At 39.0% G+C, this 24,142-nt stretch overlaps 2 protein-coding genes across 5 annotated transcripts in view; one reads left to right on the forward strand and one right to left on the reverse strand.

Annotated features, from left to right (window-relative positions):
- clcn6 (chloride channel 6) overlaps window positions 1–24,142 on the forward strand; it is a 526,148-nt gene that overhangs the window by 82,458 nt on the left and 419,548 nt on the right. The gene's annotated exons all lie outside the window — the stretch shown is intronic.
- Window positions 2,285–24,142, reverse strand: part of prdm16 (PR domain containing 16) — a 323,538-nt gene continuing 301,680 nt past the window's right edge. Inside the window, exons 7-20 of one of the 4 annotated variants that reach the window (XM_079896433.1) lie at window positions 22,375–22,477; window positions 19,847–20,048; window positions 19,071–19,218; window positions 18,748–18,783; window positions 18,433–18,586; window positions 15,990–17,490; window positions 15,738–15,825; window positions 13,902–14,071; window positions 13,537–13,614; window positions 10,813–10,982; window positions 10,331–10,502; window positions 5,739–5,960; window positions 3,377–3,548; window positions 2,285–2,513 (exon numbers count right to left, since the gene is read on the reverse strand). In XM_079896433.1, the coding sequence (XP_079752559.1) occupies window positions 2,379–2,513; window positions 3,377–3,548; window positions 5,739–5,960; window positions 10,331–10,502; window positions 10,813–10,982; window positions 13,537–13,614; window positions 13,902–14,071; window positions 15,738–15,825; window positions 15,990–17,490; window positions 18,433–18,586; window positions 18,748–18,783; window positions 19,071–19,218; window positions 19,847–20,048; window positions 22,375–22,477 (3,351 nt within the window). In that variant the 3' untranslated portion in view covers window positions 2,285–2,378. Of the gene's footprint in view, window positions 2,514–3,376; window positions 3,549–5,738; window positions 5,961–10,330; window positions 10,503–10,812; window positions 10,983–13,536; window positions 13,615–13,901; window positions 14,072–15,737; window positions 15,826–15,989; window positions 17,509–18,330; window positions 18,587–18,747; window positions 18,784–19,070; window positions 19,219–19,846; window positions 20,049–22,374; window positions 22,478–23,772; window positions 23,901–24,142 lie in introns of those variants that run through there. The other 3 variants (XM_079896435.1, XM_079896434.1, XM_079896432.1) reach the window with 3 other exon arrangements.

Raw genomic sequence — 24,142 nt, forward strand, 5'->3', positions numbered from 1 at the left:
GGGTAATAGTGCCACCTTTTAGTATATTCAAATACAAGACCGCTGCAAGTTTTTAGACAGCGCGCTATCAAGCAGATTCCTTGTGAAAGGCCAGTCCAATCAATCTTGTTTGTTTGTGTTCGCAGTGAAAACTGAACATTCGTAAATGTTCAAAACTGAGAAGTTTTTCATATTCTATGCTGTTTTATTCAAAAGCATCTGATAAAATTGCCTGTTTGACCCATGAGTTAAAGTGCTTGTTAAAACCAGCCTTGCTTGGAAAAATGTCGTTAAAATCAGTACTAAGTTAAGAGCTCAGATGTAAAGGAAAGTATGTGTTAGGCAGACAGGGGTGTGTTGATTTAAGTGCTGATTCCAGAGAACATAGAGTCTTTTTAACATCCAAAAAGAAGTGAGGAGAGGAAGTAAAGGTATGAAATCCTGACCAAAAAGACATTCAATCAAGAGAAGTTAACTTTATGAAGTTTGACTCAACCTACATATTAAATCTACTCTACACATTCATGATATGCATTCAGCTGTTTACGATTCATTCGCTGGCTTCACAGTTCAGAGAAGTTGGATAAGGACTCATATGTGTATTCATGGATTTGAGCATCTCTCAGAAACCTCTACGCTCTTGTGAACGTTAAATGTTGCCGCTCACCATTTAATCACAATCCCATTGTAGCCTCTCACTTGCGGTGTCTTTTTTTGGTATGCAAACAATATTAAGCGTTTGAATTATGTAGAATTTGATATGATATTTAGCTGACAAAATAATGGGACATGGGAAACATGCAATTTGAACCCAGAGATACACTGTTGACCCATTTGTTTTATGAATATGTTTAACTATGAGTGAATAAAATGTGTAAAAATGTCAAAATATAATGCCCCTCTATTTGAGTTACCTGATACTTTAATTACATTTTTTTCTTTTTAATCACGCAGTGCCTACTACATTTCTAAATGGTTGAACAGATGCATCATAAACAAGACTTCATGATTATGTGCTCATAAAGGAAACACAGTCTTTTGTAAATCAAATTTTGGCAACTTTCTTTTCTACAAAGAGCTTGAACATTTCTGAATTTCCATGATATTTCAGTAATTTCATTCCTTCAAAAGAGTGGGTAAAACATTTTTTTTCTTCATTTTTTCATTAATAAAAAAAACCAAAACAATCTAAATAAAAATAAATAAAAGACAAACACTCATCAATGTAAGTAGCAACAAGAGGAAGAAAAGAAAAAGAAAAAAACGACTAACAGTGGAGGCGACCACTTGGGAAAGAAATGATTGTCAAAGAAAAGGGGGTTATTTGGCACACAACACTCTCTGCTACCAACTGTTAACTTAGTTTGTACATCATACAACAATATTGTACAAATTTGGTCCTTCACTAAAGAATTATATTAACATTTGAGCACAGATGTGCTCAAAAAGAAACAATACTGTTTACCGAGGAACAAATCACATAGAAAAAAAATCATAATATTACTGAATTCAAGAAGAAGGAGAAAAGATTTTCCAATTGCCCCACTGGAGAATAATTTAACTCTTAAAAACAAACGTTCAGTTGAGACTAAAGGCCTGTATACAGCTCAAATACTTACCATAACAACAATAATTACAATGACGATGATGCTATACAAATGAACAACCATGCTGCGTGATATATCATATGAAGATTCGACCGCTTTTATCTCAAAAAATCACAAAGGTGACCTCCAGCATAGACTTCTAGAGCCAGCGGCTTGCAAACTGCGGTCAGCCTTGGGGGAAAGTTAGCATGCTAGTTGCGGGCCAGACTTAAGTGCTTCTATTGCCATTGGAAATCAATGTTGATGTCTACACTAATGATCTTAAGCGTAAGACTTGGGCTGTGAGTTAATATAAAGGGAACCTTGGTACAGTGCTGTAGAAAATCAACTTGAGAATGGAATGCTGTATAGAAACGGTTAAAATCTCCAGTTGAAACTACCCCGGCCTGGGCTTCTCCGAGAACATGGTAAAAAACCCTTGAGAGCAGTCTCTGTGAAATGCATGTAATTGAAAGTGAGGTGGAGAGGTGATTTTAGAGTCTTTCGAATGCATCGCCCCCTCTTGATTCAGCTGCTGAGGAGAGAACTCACTATAGTTGCTAGTTGCAGACAGGAAAGATGCTGAATGGCTGGGATTTGATGATTTCATTCTTGCTTTTATGCTGTGTAATAAAACTCTCCCATCTACGATTGGTTCCTGTGTCTGTTTCACTCAACAGTACGTTCTCCTCCTTATGCGCATAGTGGTGGTTCATCTACTGTGGCATTGCTGGTCTTCATGTTGGTCTCTTCTCCCATCTCCTCCTTTCTCCCTCCATCTCTTCTGATCTCTGTTTTGTCTTGTTCTTGTTCTCAGATGTTGTTGAGGGGGTGAAAGGAGCTGGTTTCCGACGGCCCTCCTCCCATGTTGAGCCAGGCATCCAAGGAGTTCTGGGAGGATGAATGCAGATTGGCGTTCTCCGACAGAGAGAGCATCATTGCATAAGCCTGGATGAAGAAAACAAGGAAAGTTTCATCTCACAACCAAAACGCACATCATCTTTTATCTACTGTCATTCCAAATCCACGTGCTGTTATTTTCAGCTGCTTATTGAATACTCAAAAAACGGATCTTTCTGTGTTCCACAGAAAATCAATAAATCAATAACAGCATGTGGGTTTAAAAACATATCACTTTTTGGGAATCATCATAATGCAATCTAAACTTTAATTCTATAAATTCTTTACATGATACAATATCAATTACAAACATAATGAGGGATTCCAAATCAGACATTTTCCTGCCAATAAACGACATTAAAGTAAACACATACAGTATAAGACATGCAACAACTCCACATGAAATGTTGAGACCAGAAGACAATTTAAAGTTAGATATACAAGGCAATGATACAGAAAGCTAATAGTGTTAGTTATGTTAATATCATTCAGTTAATATTTGTATCAACATTGAACATTGAAAATATTCTTTATAAAACAAAATAAAAATGACAATGACAAAAGTTGCATGTAGTTATATTATAACATCTTTTTTCTGCATGGGCTATTGAATGAAAAAAATCATGAAAATATTATATTATTATTGTTAATTATATACGATATTTAATATCAACTTGACTGCTCAAAACATACAATTTAATATTACGTTATTCATTTTCGTTTTCCATTGGCTTTTCTGACAGCGTCTACCAAATGGTTGGGGAACCCTAAAGGCCAAACTAAAAAGAACTGTGTCCATATTGATAAGATGCTCTTTAACTGTCTGTCCTTCTCTCGACGTAACGTAACGTAACGTAAGACATGGGCTCATGGCATAGTAGAAGCTCTCTGGAGCAGGTACAGTCACATACCTGTGTTTTAGCCTGCCTGAAAAGAGTTTCTTTCAGCGCCTCCGACTCTACCGAGGGGCTAAAAATGTCTTTAATGTCATAGGGCTCCTCGCCAGCCTTATGGAATTCCAGGCCTTTGGGGAAACCAGCCAGAGGTTCCAGATCTAATAGGCCTGCATCCTCCTCAATACACCTGTACCAGGAAGGGGAAGGGGGGGAGGGGACCCTCAGTTAGCCCGCAAATTCAAATCTAAATATTGGAACTGGATGCATTTGAGGAGCATGCAGTGGATGAGATGGTGACGGGACATGAAAAATATAGGTGGTCATCACACTAGCGGATGAAAGCACAAAACAAATGGACACAGCTTTTGGTGTTAAGAACTCTGTCCATCGCTCTGTCCATGCAGAATTAAACGAGATGCTGGGAAACACTTGCTCTTGAATAAAATGTGCCACGAAATATTGATCATTGAAACATTTAGATGCCAGTGGCATTCCAACAGCAATGCTATTCAAGATGAGAGAGGCGAAAAAGTGAACCGAAATGCAACAGAACTGGACGCTCATTGCATGTGTGCAAAATTGCAGGAAACTGTTAAACTGATCGTTTTTTATTTGTTTAGGCAAACCAAAGTTTCAATGATTAAACACACATGTACTGACAGATGATTAGTTGCGTTAGTTATTGTATGAGGACTGACAGACAATGAGTCGTAAACACTATGGGAGACAATGAACATCTTACACAGACACTCTGTTCCTCAATCTGGGGTGTGTTTCCCGTACAATGACGTAACTCGCTGCTTAACTACTGTAGTGCGATGCATCGTGAAGAAATCAACTAGCTAGTCACGACTGTTTCCCCAAACCGTACTGTCGCAAATTGGTCAATCAACCACGTTGGTTAATAGTTGACTTCTTTTAATGAATCTGTTTGAGATCGAACTAATGCTAGATTTATTTTAGATTTATTATTTTGCTTTATTTCCATATTCAATCATAGGCTTGTTCTAACGTACTAGAGCACGTTCGCAACATGCGCACTTTTCAAAAACGACGCTTTAAATGTCTTGAAAATCTAAAAGAAGTAAATGACATTTAAATATAATTTGAAATGAAGGATATAGATTGTACTGAATGTCAGCTTGCTTATCTGGCTCAAGATGACGATTTATTGAGTCCACATGTCATGCAAACTAGAAACTCTGCTTCTAACCACAGGTCGAGAGCTGTCGTTCCAACCACTCAATTTTGCGATGCTGTTTGCGAATGTTAGAACGATGGTTTCGGGAAACACTTGCTCATTTAACTATGCTGGACCTTGCGACCATAGTTGGCTTTCGGGAAACGCACCCCTGGTGAGCTGCTTTGCTGTCTACATAAGCAACTCTCTTGTGGCTTCAAAGGCAGCATAATAAGTGAACTGATTTGAAACCATCTTTTTTTTTTTCATTGCGTCTATGCAGCTCACTTGGTTTTGGAACAGAGCTATAGCATTGTAGGCACAGTAAATTTTCTGTAACAAAACTTCTGATCCTCTTAAATGAACACTCAACCAAAATCGAATCCTTTTCGCATTAAATTTGCAGTAAATTTAGTGGCATTTACAACTGCAGGTAAACAACATGATTGTGTTTGTTTGGGATACATTTGAATAACTTTGTGAATGAGAAATTTTTTTAAGAAATCTCTTAAAAGTACCAAGGTTGCATTTATTTGTTCAAAGAGACAGTAAAACCAGTAATATTATGAGATATTGTTACAATTTAAAATGACAGTTTCAGAATCACTGTAATATGCTGATTTGATGCTCAATTATTGTTGGTGCTTAATTATTATAATAATGGGTCTTATCCATGTTAAAAATATTTGAATATATTTATGGAAAAGGTGATCATTTTTTTTCAGGATTTCTGTAGAAAATGTTGAATGAACAGCATTTATTTGAAAGATAAATCTTTTGTAACAGTATAAATAATTTCACTGTCTCTTTTGATCAATTTAATGCGTCCTTGCTAAATAAAATGACTAATTTTTTGTAATAAATAATATAGATTACACTATTCATACTTCATTCTACTTCCTTAAATTTAACATGAGATCGAAATCGACCCGCTTAATGTTTCTGGTCTTATTAGAGATATTTCATCAGTGCATTTACTCCAAACAAACAAACATAGTAATTACTTGCACCAAATTTCTTTTTTCGCCAATGTCACAAAAGCATCATATTGCAGTAAAACGGATCGAAAAGGCCGAAATGAATCATGCCGACTGTATGATCTACATTTTCACATCTTTTAAAAATGAGTGTTCATTTAAGTGAGAGTGGTTCTTTTTAATCTTTTCTTAAATAAGCAGACAGATGTGTTTTGCTGACCTGCGCGTGTGTTCGTAAGACATAGGGAGAGGGGTGGGTTCCTCATCCTCGTCGTAAGTGCCCTGCACCATAGTGGCGGGAGAGGCCGTCTCGTCCTGAGACTTCTCTGTCAACGAGCCTTCCTCATCTTCATCATCTCCCTCCATCTCCTCTTCCTCCTCCTCCAGTTTGGAGGCAGTGTGAGTGTGACTCTGAGGATGCTCTTCCTCTGTCAGCTCTGACCTGTAATAACAAACAGTCCATATTTAGTTTTACATATGACCATTTTTTGATGTGTTGTATTCAACAGGCTGATTTTACTGCTGTACCTTTAACATGTCTTCATGCAAAAAACTTCTGGTTCTACTGGCTAAGCTCTTTGCAAACAAAATCAGTAAAATAACAATTTGAATACTTTGATTTTGAATACAAAATTTCTGTTGATATGTAAACAGGGAAGGTCATATGCCATTGCACAGCAAAAAAAAAAAAAAAAAAAAACTAAACAAAAAAAAAAACACAGTGGTTTTGTCATGATTTCAGTAAAAATACACATCAAAAACTTGTTTTCAGATAATCAGAAGTTGTTGGGTTTTTTTTCTCATGTAAATTTATCTTGTTTTAAGGATACTGAACGGATATTGTACTGGAAAACAGAACCAAAACCATGAATCAATGTAAAAACATTTTTTTTTGCAATTCGATTTCTGAATCTGAATTGACACCTTTTTTCAGTTTAAATTCCATAAATTGTGTGGGTGGATGGGAGATGTTCATAAATATGACTACATACTACAGCAAACTTTTTTATTTCAAAAAGAATAATCGTTTTCACCCTGAAATATCCCCTTTGAAAATATTCAGTTCTTTGAATATGGCCATATTTTTTTGAGTGAAACGGTATCCATAGCAGAAGACGGCTTCTGTTTTATGTCTTTTTTGTCTGCATTTCAGAGCTTATTTTTCATGTTGAAAGCTATCATCTAGCCTTTTCCTATCCAAGTTTCAACCAACTTGGGAATAAACTTGAAAAACCTTTCAATTCCGGCAGGAGCTACACACACACACACACACACGCACCCCTTTACATATCTAGGATTGAAGTGACACCAGATTTCTAATGGCCACTGGTGATGAGTTTTTATGTCTTCGGGACATGGCTATGACATCTAATGACACCTCCCCAAAATATCAGATAAAAAAAAGAAACTATTTTCACCCTGAGGGTCCATTGAGGTAATTCTCTCATCATAATCTGACTGCCAAATATCAGTGTTATGCTGGTCTCTGGGTTGCCATCCATCATTTTGGATTGGGCTGTAATTCCCCTGCCTGGCCCGAGCTCGAAAACACAGATCCACGAATGACAAACACACAGGTTTCGCAATTAATGACAGACGTTTCTTGCGAGCGTGGCAATGATGAATTGGCTAATTTCGGAGAGGCGAGACAGAGCGAGCTAGACAGGTCAGCAGCACTCATCATGGTTTGTCTCATTGCCACCAAGTTCCAGAGAAACCGGTTGTTCTGCGAAGCAGCTATCAGCACCGCGCCGTTCCACTACCACTCTTTTCCCAAACATTTCAGTTTATGATGTCATTGCGCATACCCCTCCAAAGCCGTTTTTACTTCAGCGCTCTGAAGCGAACTTCTATTAAGGCAGACGAATGTCGAGTGCGCCGGGAGGGGTGGTGGAAGGTGGGTGGTTAAGCTATGTGAGGTGTAGACTTACCAAAACAGAAAAAAAGGAACAAGAAGAACTGCTTGTTTCCCATTTTCCATCATGCTTAAATATCCCATAATCAAATTTGCCCTGGCCTGAGAGAAAGTCCATGCCACGTGGGAGACAGCAGCGGTCCTGCCACAGACCTGTGCTTTGTCTCTCAGTCTAAACATGTCAGAGCGCTGTTTGCGTTAGCTTGAGGGGGGTGGGGGGTCCGTCAATGCAGCACACAGATAAATGTCTCAGTCTGAGGGTCCCCTGATAGGGCTAAACCTGCAGACCCCTACAGACTGACAGTCAGACTCAGACAGACCAGCCACACACACTTTCAAACAGCATTAATCCAGCTGCAGGTAAACCCCCATCATGCCTCTCTGTAAACTGTGAAGAGAACAGATCACGTCTTTTTCCACTGACGTTCACGGAGGAAGTATGGAAGCTTGCTTCCGCCACTGAATTTTTATCTCACAATTCAGATTTTTTTTTTCAATTGTGACTTTTTATCACGCAATTTGAGACTATTGCGAGTTAATATAACGTAATTCTGACTTTTTAAAATCAGAATTGCATGATGAAAAGTGAGATATAAACGTTTTTCTGAGACTTTTTTTCCTCAGAATTGGACTTAATAACTCTCAAATTTAAAGAAGTCAGAATTGTGAGATAAAAAAGTCGCAATTATCTTGTATATATTACGTGGGGGAAATGGTACCAAATTTTAGTACCAAACATTACCAAAATTCCTCATTCATTGCTCATTAGACTTAATGGAGCTCTTCAGTGAGGCATCGACTTTGTCTCCCCTAACATCCTTAGGAGTAAATAAAAAAAGATAAATTGTTGACAGTAAAAATATAAGGGGCCATTCAGACAGAATTCCACTGAATTTTCCATTCCATTGTGATGTTGTTTCATTGTTTTTATGTGTGCTAGATGCACTCATGTCAGTTGCACATAAAACGTTTTAATAACGTAGTGTCCAAGTTCTAAAAACTCGCGCATTTTGTAACGCAAAAATGTGTTCTGTGTGAATGGCTTCTTAAAGCTCATTTTCAAATTTAATTTGGATAGCATGATTCAGACGATGTCATATCTTATTTGAGTGTCAACTTTGTCATAAACTTCCTTAGTAATAGCAGAAATTAAAGTGTTTGCGGTATTTAACAATTAGTCTGGATAGCACAGCTTGCGTATATAATGGATTTCTTAGTTATGTCTCATTTAAGTCTCAACTGTCTCGGATGACACTCCGACAATTCCTTAGGAGAAATAAAAACAAAACTGAGACAACTGTTGTATTTATTTAAACATAATTTGGATATCATAGCTCAGATGAGTGTTCTCATTTGAGTATCAAGTCAAGTCATCTTCATTTATATAGCGCTTTTAACAATGTAGATTGTTTCAAAGCAGCTTTACAGAGATAAACGTATAATTTAAGGTAACAGAGAATGTTTTGGCTTTATAGCGGTTCTTTAATAAAGTTATTTTCCAGCTAAAGTTAGTTTTGATTGATTCGCTTCCGTCGCAACGATCGTTTGTTATTAAATTAGGGGCCGCCAAGACGACACCATTCTCTCTACACAGACTTTAAACGCGAACCTGTGAGAAACGCATGATCAAACATGTTTTTAATGTTTTTTCTGAAAATACAAATATGAATAAATGGCAATTGTTGTTGACAAAAGAGACAATTATTGTCTTTGTTTATCGAATTATTTTGAATAGCCTAACTCAGGGTGTTCTCAGGTATGTCTTATTTGACTATCAACTACTGTATATCTTTATTGTTTCTCCAAAAATTCCTTTTGGAAAAATATAAATAGGGCCAAATGAGAAAACTGTTGTATTTATTTAAAAAACAGGATTGGACAGGATAGCTCAGACAGCTCATTCAGCTTGTATGGAGCGATAAAGTGAATGTGTATAATTAAGCTCAGATAATTGAGTTCTCAGTTATGTCTCATTGAGAGAATGCTGAGTTAGCTTCTGAAACAAATGAGATTTTGTATTATTTCCTACAGAGTAACAAAGACAGAAGAAGAAATTAAAAGCAGAAAAAAAGACGAATGCAGACTGGCTGCACAAGAGTGACAGAAAACGAGGGAGAAACAGGCAAACGTCATGAAATAAGATGCATGAGCGCATAGGGGAATATTGCTGCTGCCTGTCCATTTGAAGCGGGTGTTTCCGTGAGGCCGATTTGCAGGGAGACAAAACAGAGCACTTATTTGAATTACAGATATTAAAATGCCAGGCCTGCTTGTACGAGTCAGGACAGGACTATTGATCCCAGATGGCAGTGTGAGGTTTCAGTCCACGGCAGAGCTTTAAAGTGATGAGGCAGAACCATGGAGTGTGGAGAAACCGGTAAAATCGAGGAGGACTATTACACGTCTAAGAAAGAATTCATGCATTTGGCCATGTATCTGTTCGTACACATTTGTCTGCATTAATCAAACTCCACGGCACCCAAACCAAAATCTGAAGCGATGTGAACCTGGCCACACACCGGCAGGCGCGCTGACGGTTCATGAATTTGGCAGTAATGAGCTTTTGTTTGGTGTTTTCATAAGGCGATGGAATGTGCTCCCTGATGTGTATCTGGCTGTGCTTAATGCAGAACAGAACTCAACAAGGTGAAATGACTCATTGAGATGTCCCGTCCCTCTGCCCACTGAAGACAAAGTCTGTAATGCACACCCGCGCGCGCGCACACACACACACACGGCTGGTGGGAGTGAAGCAGTACCACAGTCCTCCACTAGAGGGCAGACTGTACCTTCATGACAAGCGTGTCTGAATCTGATTCTATACAGTAGCTTAGTTGCCATAGTTTCAAAACATATTCTGTCCATGTGTGTGTTTGTGCATGAGTGCCAGCTCGTACCTTTTCTCTGAGGAGCTACAGGCCTGGTTCAGCTCACTATTGGAGATGAAGTTCCTAATCTCTGAGAAATACGAGTCCTCCTTCTCATCCAAAAGTGCATGATTGTCAGACTCAGAGTTCGGTGAGGAAATATTTGTTCCTAAATTCGAGAGGATCCCAGACTGCTGACTCACTACAATAAATAAGCAGATAAATTGACTACTAAATAACTCAATAAATAACTAAACAGAATATCTAAACATATGCAGCCTTATACTTTTTACATTTACCAACTTATAGTTTATGTGTATTATTTACTCATTGCATTTTTATATTTATTTTGGTTCTGACAAGTATTTTAACACGAATCACCTCCTAATAAATAAGATAAAAGCATGAAAAAAGCAGTAATATGATTTCAGGTAATCTTTCAAATTGGATGATTTACTTTCAAAATAACCAAAAAGAAATATTTGGAAAATACAGAAGGAAATTGATTTTACCTGGAATATTCTCGTGTTCATGTTTCTTTAAGTGGCGGTCCAGATTGGTCTGTTGACCGAAGCAGCGATTGCAAAGGTGGCACTTGAAAGGCTTTTCCTTGTTGTGAATGTTACGAACGTGTCGCTGGAGGTTGGAGGAGATGCTGAATGAACGGTCACAGTATTTACATCTATGAAGGAAAGAAAAAAATTTCATATGATCAATTTCAAAGATTTCATATGAGGTTTGTGCTGGGCTGAAATTAGAAATTAGAACATTAGAATTATACAAATAAAAACTTATTTGTAGTTTCAGTCAAGTGAAATATAGGACATTTTGTTGGAAAAATTGCTTAATATTGTAGCTACCATTAAATACTGTATGTTCAATGTATGGTGACAGTGACCCCACCAAGAGGCTGACAGAGGAAATGCAGATTGCAGGTGTTGACCAGTGCTTTCTTCTCTCAGAAACCTCTTATTTCATTTGTGTATGAAAGCAAACACTCCCTTATGTTCTTGTATTTCCTTCAAGTAAGCCAATAAATTAGCTAGTCCACAAAGTGCAGTGCATTTCCCTTTTTTGAGATTCCATATTTTGACATTTGTGCAGTCTGTGATATGAGATATTCTCTGTGCGCTAGAGTGTCTCAACAGTCACGGTTCGGCTTCCATCGCTCTGGATTACTTGTTTGCAACGTCAGATCAGCCAGAATAGGCAGGAGAACATCAGTTTAATGTGCTGATAAACAAACATCGCAGCGAGGCAGTGTCAGGAGTTCGCCGGACAGTGCTTTCTTTGTTGGGTGGCCGGTGTAGCTTAGACTCCCGCGGTCGCTGCAAAGTTGACTTTCAGGGCTAATTGCTCTGGGAAAATCGCTCGTCATCAAGTGCTCAGAATCAAGATGCAGGCCCCTTTTCATGTTCCAGTTTATTTTGTGAGCAAATGTGTGTGTGCTTCTGTAGAAACGATTTTCCAGACTTGGCACATCATGGTTCATAGAGAATGGTAAAATGCCAAGGCAACGCTCTTTTTTTTTTCTTTTTTCTGCCCCCCATTTTGTTTATTTTCATTACTTGGTCCAGAGGGACTTTAAATTACTTCATCATCTCAGTTCTTTTTTTCTCTGTTACAAGGACTGTACATGAAGCGTTACAATCCGAATGGGGTCTTTCAATGGTCAGACCTAGTGGGCCAATTTCGCTACGTAGAGTAGCTGATAGCATCTACAGCAGGCAAATAACCTACTACAATGAAGCCGGCCCACTCTGATATTGGCCTGACTCGGCCTTTTTTGCTGAAAGTAAGATGGGGAGATGCTGATGATGTCTGCTATTTGTTAGGGTAAATTGTTTCTAAATGAGCTAATCAGGGGATTGTTGTGAAGGAGCCAAGCATGTAGTGGCCGTGTCCCACGGGAGGCTCTCTATCTCGTTGAGTGTGTTCACAGGGCTCTATGGTAGATTTGTAGAACTCAAAGAGGGGTCTGATTCCGCCTGACCTTTTTTGTACGCTAAGAAAAACTCGTGTGAAACTGATATACGCTACAGAACTTCCAAATGCTTTTAAGTAGAATGCCAAAATAAATACGCAAATAAAAAGAAAAGAAAAGAACTATTTTGGAAGGAAACAATGCAGACACCTACATTTTTACACTTTCTGAAGAACAGGAGATTATAGTGCATGCTTGTGCAAAAGTTGGTGCCCTAATGCTACAGTGTTCTGGGTGGTTTCCCGGTGGCGCTATGCGCTTATTGAGGAGTTGTATGGTTGTTAGGGTGTTCTGGGTAGGTAGTTGCAATAGAGTTCTGTGTAGTTGCTAGCTTTCGTCTTTATTAATGTCTATGGAATTTTTCACTTGTTTCACCATCCGCTAAGCAAAAAAAGTCTGAGTCTGTTTGCTTAGAAAAGTAATAACATACGTCAAAAAGTCACACTATGAGGTAACATTTATGTCAGTGCGGGATGGGACGGGATGGATGTCAAAGTTTATTATATGGTCAGGGGTTTGTTCAAATTAGTGAGCATTAGTAAAAATCATATTTAAGCATCACTATTAAGATATTTTTTCTCATAATGCTTTTACTTTAATTTAATTTGTTGGACTGTTAGGTTACCTTTGGCATCTTAGTCATGCCTAGGTCAAAATATCACTTAAAACTTTGAAAGACCCCCATCTCCAAAGTGCCCTCATAGAGGACTTTCCACAGCTGGTTAGAAGCCAAATCAATGATAATTAAGCAGTTCTATAAACAGAGCGTGGATGTCTCCAGGGTGCTATTACCAGCCAACATTGTCCAGAGCTTGCTCTACCTCCAAAACATCTGCACAGACAGAATCAATCTTCTTGCTTTTTTGATCGTGCTGCCTCTTATGTCTTTCATTGTTTCTATGTGGTATTTCTCAGAATGAGCAACATTTGTATTGCAACATAATAATGCTAGAACGAATCTCATGTGCTGATCACATAAAAAAAACAAAAAACAGACAGTTTGTAAGTTTTCTATGTTTCCAATACAAGGGCAGTTTTCAAAAGGTAGGCAGCTTAATAATCAGCAAGTGATTTGCTATGTATTTTGTTGTTAGCTTAGCAACATGATATAACATCAAACTATTGGAATAAATTGGGAAGTAAGTCTCCTTCACACAGGGGGTAAAAAGCTTTAGAATTTCAATACTGTGTGTGTGTGTGTGTGTCTGTGTGTGTGAGAGAGAGTGAGAGTGTATGTATAAGAGTGGCTTACCTGTAGGGTTGTTCTCCTGTGTGTGTTCGTAAGTGCCTTGTAAGATTAGCTGACCTGGGAAAGATTTTCCCACAGTACCTGCAAAGGATGGAAACTATACTTTGATACAGTCATCTAGCATTGTTACAACTCTCAAATTCAAAGAGTTCAAACTCATTGTCTGGGGACATTCAATGTAAACTTTGATGACTAATAAAACAAAAGCAGAACATAGGTAACTTTATCTCTACATAGTCTATTTCTATTATGTGTGTATTAGTGTGTACTTCTAACTGTAATGGTATGGTAGAAATGCTCAAAATAAAACTGTAGAGTTAAAGGAATCTTTTAGGGATGTTTACTCTTGTTTCATGAGTGGCGCTCACCTGCAGGTGTATCGCTCCTTGCCTTTGCGTAAGATAGCATCGGAGAGAGAGGGAGGCGGGGAGCGGAAGTTAAAAAGATGGTGTGAGGGGTGCTGGAGGGAATTGGGAGCATCCAGTTTCAGAGCGCCAAAGCTTTCCAACTTCTCAGTCATGTTTTCCATCGCAGACACCTGAGGAGAGAACATGAGGCGAGTTCAGAGAGGAATACTCTATGTTTGATGCACAGCTCAGGGGCTCATTTAATCAGAAACTTCTCTCGGATTGATTTTGTGTGAGATTAGGGTCCATGTGGGACTAAGAAACTTTTTTTTGCATTTGTTTAGGGCAGATACACGAAGAACAAAATAATAGTGGTGGTGAGGAACTCTGACAGAGAGCCTGAGAGTTTGCATCATAACCAGACAGGATGGAAAGCTGGAGGAAGTTATATATCAGAAGGTCGAGTCTTGATTGTGCTGTTCAAGAGTGACCTCCCTAACCTATGGCACGTTGGCAGCCACTCGAGCAGCCCCTTGGGAGCCCCCGGCTCCTACTTTGTTCCCAACAAATCTCTGAGAGAAGCGTCTGAATGAGCCATTCACCTCCGTGAGCGGTAACCATACAATGCAGTTTAAGATACCCCTCGCTGATAGTACTTCCCCTGTTGCAGAACAAAGGCTTCGCTATGTGGCTCTATGGCCAAAAACAGCTTACATCCTTCCTACTTTTGGAATATGGATAAACACAGAGACAGACAGTGTGTTTTAATTTATTTATACTGTACGTGTCTTGGTATCACCTTGATTCTGTCAGTGTTTTAGCTTAGAATATCAAAAGGCAATGGTGCTCTTGTTAATGCTTAAACCTTTTTTAAAATCATGATCCCATATTTCTCTAAGACAAATATGCAGCTAACATATTATACATTTTAAAAACTGCAGTAATATACAACGAGACAAACGGCAGACAGACAGACAGACAGACAGATAGATAGATAGATAGATAGATAGATGGATAGATGGATAGATGGATAGATGGATAGATAGATAGATAGACAGACAGACAGACAGACAGACAGACAGACAGACAGACAGATAGATAGATAGATAGATAGATAGATAGATAGATAGATAGACCACCTGTAGAAGTCAATAGATTTGAACAAATAGGGGGCTGCTGAAAAGAGAGAAGGAAAGAGCGAGAGAAGGTTTGGATTTGGGGGGAGGTAGGTCAGCATTGATGGAGGCCAGATTTACAGGTCAGATAAGACAGTTCCCAACAAGAGAGGCCATTCTATTACACACAAACACAGGAAGTCCCTGATCGACATGCAGACATTATCTAGGCAGCCAGAGCAAGAAAGAAATGCTAGGAAGTTATTAGCGGTGGGGACTCAACAGAGAACTTCCCAGAGACAATGGTCAACTCCAAAAGTATGTGGCATAATTTGTTTCAATTCAAAAGGCCATTATTAATAATATTTTCATTATTGTTGTCATCGTTCAAAGGTGGGAAAGGTTTAAAATACTAACACAAACAATGGGGGTTGTTTTTCTAAGCAAAAGATAAAGAATTTTGAATGCACAGCTTGCCAGAACAGGCAATACCTCTTATGAGATTATCTTCATGATGAAAATAATCTAATGAAAATAAATACCATCAGAAGTCAGGACTTTTTTTAAAACATCAAGGCTCCCCTTGAACCAAACAGGCCTGAGGTGGAGGACACTGGGAATGTGTTTTTGCCGTCTTGGCATACTCCACTGTACTTGAATGCAATGAAGAGCAGGATCTTTACAAAGGTACAAGAGGAAGTAAAGCAAATATATGTAAAAAAATAAAATAAAATAAAAATACCTGAGGATGGAAAAGTAGTGGTGCCGGCCTCAGGTACTTCTCCTTTAGAGCTCCTACTGGGTCTAATAGCTTCCTCTTCTCCACCCTGCTGGACAACAACACCAAGGGTTACGTACGAACGAAGGTTGATTGTAAACCTACTGGGTACCAATACTTTTTCAATAACTTGTCACATTTTAATATATCCCTATCTACAGCTTTGGATTGTCATTGTGTTGGGTAATATAATAAGGCATACTCGGCTTGAAATACCTGTAGATGGGGTCCATGAAGAACGGCGAGGGCTTGGCGTAGTGGAGCGACGGCTGCTGGGGAGGAGGTGGCTGGGGAAGGGATGCTTGTGGTTGATGCATCTGGGGCTGGTGTAAGTTCTGGGACTGATTTAGTGCTGGGTGTTCATCTTTAGCTGCTTTGCAGTTTGCGCCATAGACGTGATTCTTGCGCTGTTCATGTGTGCCACCGTTCTGGTTGGCTCGGCTTCGACTGCCTATGCTAAGGTCCAGAGGCTGTTCCTCACCAGGGGCCCGGAGGGCGTTGGGTGGCAAGGCTGGCTTGCTGGGGGGTGGAGGGAGAGGTTTGACCTCCTTGGGTTTGGTGGTTAGGTCAAAGGGTGAATCCGCACCAGTGGCTGTAGGCAATTTCTGTATGTGCTCACGAGGGGATTTAGGCTCAGGTTTGAAGAACATACCAGGATTGAGTGCTCTGTCTGTGAATGGGTACAAGGAATGTGGGAAGTTGGGCAGAAACTGGAAAGGAAACATGGAATGGTAGTTTATGGAGCCCATTTTCTTCTCCTGCAAGCCCATGAATCCAGGCCCAAAATACTTTTCTGCAATGGAGGCAATGGCTTTAATGGAGTCAGTGGTGGCCCCGGAGGGTGGAAGTGCTTGCTCTTCTGGTGGTGGGAAAAAGGAATGCTGGGAAGAGAGGAATGGGCGCTCGCAAGGGAGGTTCCCTGAACTGGAGACAGAAACTGAACTGCTGCTCACTTCATCCTGCTTGCTCTCCTGCACCGGTTTCCTCCTGCTCTTCTCCCGTTCGCTCTCTGCCTCACTTTCTAGGTCGGAGCCAGACACAGTGCCAGTGGTGGTGTCTAGATCTGTGCCACTAGATGTGTTAACATCTTCCAAATCACTACCATCAGACATGTCGTTCATCTTCGCTTTATTCTTGTTGTCCGAGAAGTCCAGTTTGGACTCTCGGTTCTCCTCTGACTGGCTGCTGAGACCACTTCCTACATTTCCATTGCTGTTGTGCATGGATGAGACCACGGAAAGAGTAGGAGCATCAAGAGGAGGCAGCTTCCCATCTTGACTGTTGCTAAGTGGGCTCTTGAGCAGTGAACTAGGAGGTAACAATGGCGGTCTAGGATATAATGATGGGGGAAAGATCCCTGGGAAGCCATGGGACATGGCTGGGAATGCAGGAGGTGCTGGGGAAAAGGGCAAACCTGCATGATGTGGCCTGGATGAGAAATAATCACCGAAGCTAAGTCCACCATGGTTCAAGCCAGGATGAGACTTGGACTTGCCTAAAATGGGACTGGATGTCATTGGTATGCCCGGTGTGAATATGCCTCCGGGATTATAATGGTTCTTGCCCTCGCAAAAGCGCCGGTGCTTGTTGAGGGAGGAGGTAGTGCTGAACATTTGCCCACAGTCTTTACACTTGATCTGGGTGCGGCAGTCTGCATGCATCCGCTTGTGACGACACAGGTTAGAGAACTGGGTATACGATTTGTGACACACCTCACCTGGGAGAACACACATGACTGGTTAATTCTATTAACATACTGTTTTCATTTGGCGTTCATTCAATAGAAGTGATAATCCGGCAGCTGATTAGATCAACCAATAAACTGTGCATGCTGTTTATCATGTTCAACAATCACATCAGAAGTAGCTAACCCTGCTCCTGGATGGCTACCTTCCTGCAGAGTTTAGCTCCAACCCTAATCAGACACTAATCAAGCTGTTCAGGATTACTTGAAAATTACAGGCAGGTACTGTATGTTGGAGCAGGGGTGAAACTGAAGTGTCCAGGAAGGCATACCTCCGGGAGCAGGGTTGGCTACCCCAGTCTACATTGAACTCTACTCTGTTTCGAAGGTGAAATAAAAAAAAAAAGGCTGCACATGGTAATGTTATATGTTAAAAACATGATCAATTAGCAAATTAATAACTTGTTGATGATATTCTTTATTAATAGATTCATTATTTCAACTAATTTTGTATACATACAAATACATGTACACTGGTACAGCATACATGCATTTGGACACTGGACGGTAACACACAAAACATTGTGAAGCCAAGCAAAAAGAAGATGATGTTTTCTCAGTTTTGGTAAGAGGGCAGCTAAGAGGCAAGGCATATCCATTAACCTCTAAACATTAAATCTGCCTTGGCCATATATACGACTTAATGGGCCCTCAAAAGAAAATGCACAGTTACAAAAAAAAAAAGAAAAAAAAAAAAGGAAGAAGGGTAAAATGGAGTAATCAAGAGAGCAAAAAAGAAAGCACGAAAGAAAAGCCCAACAAATGTAGAACAAAACAAAGAATGGCTCTAGAATTTCATTTAGTTTCTCTGACCTATAAAACAACAGCTGTCACAATCTTGGGGTGGAGCTAGCCGGGAGGTCTTTGGACACTGGTAATTGTATCTGAGGCTTAGACAAGACTGCTCAGACTTACAGATGAAAGGCTTGACACTGCTGTGTATGTGCTTGTGCTGCTTGAGGCCCGAGGAGGTGGCAAAGGTCTTGCCACACTCAGGGCAGGTGTGGGCTCGGGCACCGACGTGCTGAGAGCGGATGTGGCGCTGGAGGTTGCTGGGGTCTGTGAACACCTGAAGAACCCACAAAAATATGCCAACTTAGTGCCAAGTCTAAACATACAAATCCAACATTGTGTAAAGGCAATGTAAGATGAAAATGAATGAAAATTAATTGTACTATTAGCATAAGAATGTTTTTAAATTTGAAGTACATGGGAAGTGAAAAGTAATACTTTTGGAAAGTTGACGTCCTGTGGTGTGACATCCATCTAAAAGAATTTTAAACAAAATTTGGCTATTGCATTTTATAATTATTCTGCAGCTTTCATGACCTCATATTAATCAAGAGATTACATGGAATGTTTGTACTGGTAAAAATGTATTTGTCACATGCATTGCAGGACCTTTTTAAAACAAACTACTGAATGTAAAACAAATATAACTTTTCTTAAAACATAAAATCTTAATATTGCAGTCCATGAGCACGTTATGTTTCAGCTTCCCACATATAAACTGATTAACACATTCAAAAACATAAGTGGTTGCAGAAACCTACCTTATCACAGTTTTCACACTCAAAGCGCTTGCCACTGTCATGTGACATCTGATGGCGAATGAGGTTGGATTTCCAGTTGAAAGCTTTGGGGCACTGGTCACACTTATACTCTCTCTCTTCTGTGTGCACGATCATATGCTGCCCCAGACTAACAATAAATAAGAACACCATCAATATTTTCTATGTGACCACCGTGTAGGCCAGTGGTTCTAAACTGGTCTGTTCTGATAAGATTGCATATCACAGGGAAGAAGAATGCTAAATGCAATCATATAGCCATGTATAATTCCAATAGCAAAATTCAAAGGCTGCACAGTCAAATTCATAAAATAAAATAAAAAATCATCTATCTCTTGGTAGCCAAATTAGGCAAAATGCCAAATGTGGTTTGTGGTGACCTTTTCCTTCGGGTTCTGTGTCATGTTAATCATTTTTTATAATGTTTTCCTATGTGGCTCATTGTAATTTTGGTCAATGTCAATGTTTGATTTTAAGAACATTTTTGTTTGCTTTTGTAAGATAAACATATTATTCATGCAAAAGTTTATGAACGCATGTTTATCACACACATTTAACATGCACATGTGCAATAAACAGTTTTGGTTCTGTGTTGGGTCACTGGTACAATGTAAAGTCTGGGTCTTAAAGCAAAACCAGTTGAGAGCCATTGATGTACGCAAATCAGGCACATAAACATTAGAAAGCATTTTTACCCCCCCCTTTTTTCCAGCTTGGTGGGTAATTACAACTTGAGCAGTATGGTGGAGCGTGCTGACCTGTACTCGCTAGGGAAGATCTTTTCACAGTCTTTGCACTCGTGTACTGGCTCATCGCTGTCTTCGCGCTCCTGTTTGAAGTCTTCGCTCAGTGAGTCAAAGATAGAGTTGCCGCTGCTGCAGGAGTATTTCTGATGCCGCCGTAACTCCAGCTTTGATGTAAAGAGTTCATCACAGTGTTCACAGCGGTACATCTGCTCATCTGTTGGGAAACCATCACACAATTGCTCATGAATTACATTAATTATTCAAAGGAATTATTCAATTATAAAAGGTACAGTCTTCAGAATAACACCTCAAAACGTATCCGGACACTTACAGTAAGCCACGATTAAAATTGTCTGAAAGTCATCATATTAGATGACATGTATCAAACAAAGTCACATTTACTTTTCTGGCAAGAAATGATAAAACGATAGATATACGGTTTAAATATTTAAGCACTTTCTGGTTGTCAAATGTTAGCAGAACATGTCCACAGTTTAGGCTTCCAAATATTTTTGTTTTAATATCAAATGCACAACATCCAAAAATGCTTGTAGTTTTGATAGTAAGTAACCATATTTTCACTGAATGTAAGGCTGGTAGTGCTAGAACAAATACAAATATTTACGATCAATGCTATTTTACAAACCTTGAAAAATGACATAAAACAGTAAAGAGATTACAAGATTAAAGATAAAAATGTCATGGTTTTTGACTTGCTTTCGACTGAAAATCTGTCTTTGGAGTAATTGTTCATATGACCCGGGGTTAAATGGCTAAAAACGTGGCTGTTTTATCCTCGGTGATATCCTGACACGAGAGCCAAGTTCACAGATAACCCTGGAGTCGTGGAGAGGCAAGGAAATTCAAAGGTACTGAGGTTTGATTCATTAGCTATCATCATCCTCAAATTAAACTCAGTGATATCTCTGATATACTCCATGCATGGCCCAGATCAAGCCAAGTTGGATGACTTTCATTATTCTTTAAATCAATATTGTGAAAGCAAAGCCCATGAAATGCTTGCATCGATGCTGCATTTTCTGCTTTATTTGTCTTTTCTAATGACATGTATTGACAGAACGCACTCCATTGCAATGCTCATAGACTTCCTGCAAAATAAAGGAGTATTTTGAATGAACTCCCCTCGTAACCTCAAAGAGGCCTTTACAGGGAAAACTAAAGTGAAAAACTTTTGTGCAGATTTTATTTCTGTACTGATCGAGAGAAGCCATAAAAAGAATTTGAGACATTATCTCTCCGTCCCATCGGTAGCACTAACGACAAAGGCAGGAATGTTGGGGAAAAGACAGGGAATGGGAAACTAATAGCTCTTGGAGAGAAGTAGGGGGAACACAATTATGTGCAGTTTAGCGGCTAATCTGTGAGCATGGGTGAGGTCCCCCGAGACTCCTCCAGCTCCACTCCAAATTCCACCACCGATAAGCCATGAGAAGGAGGTAGATGTCGAGAGCTCTCATTCTGTCTGTCTATCGGTTTGTCTCTCTCAGCCTCTCGTCTGACTCCTCTTCGATGACCATGTTCATTCTACTCTACATTTCCTTTCTTTTGTTCTCCGGATTGATCTGTCTGAGTGGAGCCTGGCTTGCATCTTTTGGCGTCCCTGTCTCTCTAGCTCTCCCAGAGAGCTTTCTCTTCTGGCCTTTTTGGCAGGGAGATCTGAGGACACATCTCTATCAGATAAAACATTGTGCATGTGTTGGAGAGTGACTGCTGCGCTGTGACACACTTCAGTGCTTTTGCAATTTTCTAGTCTGTATCAACTACTCTGAGCTTCAAATCCAAAATTACCAGATCACTTGGAAACAAAAAAAAAAAAAGATACAGAAGACTATGAGCTTGTTTCAAAATTGCCAACATTCTGTGTTTTAATATGGAAAGTACAAGCGACAACCCCTGCTTTTTAAGAAAAACATTTAAGTGAAAAATTAAGGATTTATTTAGAAAAAAAGTAGACAAAAAGTAAAACAATAAACACTGCACATTGTACAGTGCAGCCCCCCCCCCCCATGTGTGTGTGTGTGTGTATGTATGTATGTATGTATGTATGTATGTGTATATATATATATATATATATATATATATATATATATATTTATGTATATATTATACACGTTTATACATAGGCTACATATACACAGACGCGCACGCGCACACAGACACATAGGCTATATTATGTAAACAAAAACTTTTATAGATGCGATTTCTCGATTTGACAGTGTGTAATTTATATATATATATATATATATATATATATATATATATATATATATATAATGAGCCACCAAAAATAACTACACGTGTATCAACTTCTATAGTGCAGCAATTTCATTGTAAATGTCGTCGAATAGTTCAGGTGCCTCTGGGTTGAAATGATGAATTTTCTTCATTGCCGAACTTTGTACAACATCAAGACATACACAGGCCACATAAAGCATGTTACTAACTGTTAGAAGAGGTGAACGAGTGTGGTCTGTGTGAGTTTGTTTAAAAGAGTGCCTAATGACTTGCATTAATCTCACCTTCCAGGTTCGGTGCCATTGAGCCCTCGGGGAAAACTCCGTCCTTCATGTAAACCAGTAACTCCTCCCCTATTTCAATATCTCTAATAGCTGTATAACAGATCTGCAAAGACAGAATAAAGACGCATAAGATTTTTAAAACAACAACAACAACAAAAGGCATTCAATTAGGCTTATTATTATTATTATTATTACCTAATTGTTATTGCTATCATCATCCGTGTTTTTTAGAGAAATATGGCTTTATTTTAAACATAGCAAGTGTAAAAGCAATAATATTAATTGGTTATGTTTTATAATGTTTTTAAGGATAAAAAACACACACGACAAACAATCACAAAGGGGAAGATAAACAGATAATGCAGTAATTATTAAATGCAAAGCGCATTTGAAATCGCCCATGCTTCATTCGATACTTTACTTAGCCTACCGAAGGCCAACGAGAAATAAATGAAAACACACACAAAATAAACGAGCGCATCAAAATAATTTCCCTAATAAAATAGGTGAAATTTAAGAATACAATAATAAAATATTATAAATAAAATTTGATTTTTTTTTTATGTAGTAAAACAAACGTAGGCTAATCGTAATCCGATGTGTTTGATGTGTTTTCGTTTTTTATAAAAAAAAAAAAAAATCAAATCAAACACGCACGCAGAAAATTTGTTTTTAAAACACACACACAAAAAAACATGATATTATTGTGTTACTTACCTAGCCTGTATAGATTTCCGTACAGCCTATACTGACATGATTTATCCAGGGTAAAGGAGTTATATGTGTATTTGTTTTAAATCTAAAATCTAAATCCTAAATACAGTTTTTTTAATAGGCTATAGTCTATATATTATTATCGCGGTTGTAATTTTTTTCTAAGTCAAATGATTTGCTGCAAAGTTTCCTAAATTAACCACAATTAAAAATCATTCAAGAGCGCTGTGATGACAAACCACATCTGTTGTGTGTTTTAACCAAAATACACTCAAAAACCATGCGTTTATTTTGTAAAATAAATAATTTATAGAGTGCAAATCAACTAAATCGACTTAAATAATAATCATAATAAAATAAAAGATCTAGTCCGCTTTATGAAGCGGCATCACAGACTCTTCACACACTGAAAAGGACAGTACCAGTTGTTCCCTCATGAGGGCGCTCAGGGCTAGGCGACAGCAGCTGGTCGGGGCCCCTCTCCGAAATCAACACATACAGCTAAAAAACTGCACAAACTTCATCTCAGAGCTCCACTGTTGTGACAACTCTAATGTGTGTTACAAAAGTAGGCCAAGGCATCGGTTCGCCGCTCAAGAGGGGTGGCCAATAACACAGCTATTATTATTAATATTAATATTAATATTACAGTTACAGTTAAACGAAGGGAAGAGCATATCTGACCTTTTTCTTTCCCGAGAGTTGATAAAGTTGGGCTAGTTGTTGAGCGGTGGATCTTAAAGCCTCCAGTTGTAATAGCAGCTCTGGTCCCGTAGAGTTCAGCACGCAACCCATAGTATCATGACACTGCGCGCGACAGCAGCGCGAGACAGAGTCCGAACACGCGCGTCTTTGATGAGGTGAGTCGCGCTCATTAGTGATTCTCTCTATCGGCCACTCCTCCTCTCTTATCTCCAACCAAAAGGATTGAACCCCTCCCCATGTCCTCTCCTCCTCTGACCACCAAATGAATCTATTATTGATGGAAAATGTATCTTTCCCAGTTAATGAAAATGTAAAATAAATACATCGACTGTTGGGTTGAGCGCGAGCA

This window comes from Squalius cephalus (assembly GCF_949319135.1).
Source record: "Squalius cephalus genome assembly, chromosome: 16".
Lineage (NCBI taxonomy): Eukaryota > Metazoa > Chordata > Actinopteri > Cypriniformes > Leuciscidae > Squalius > Squalius cephalus.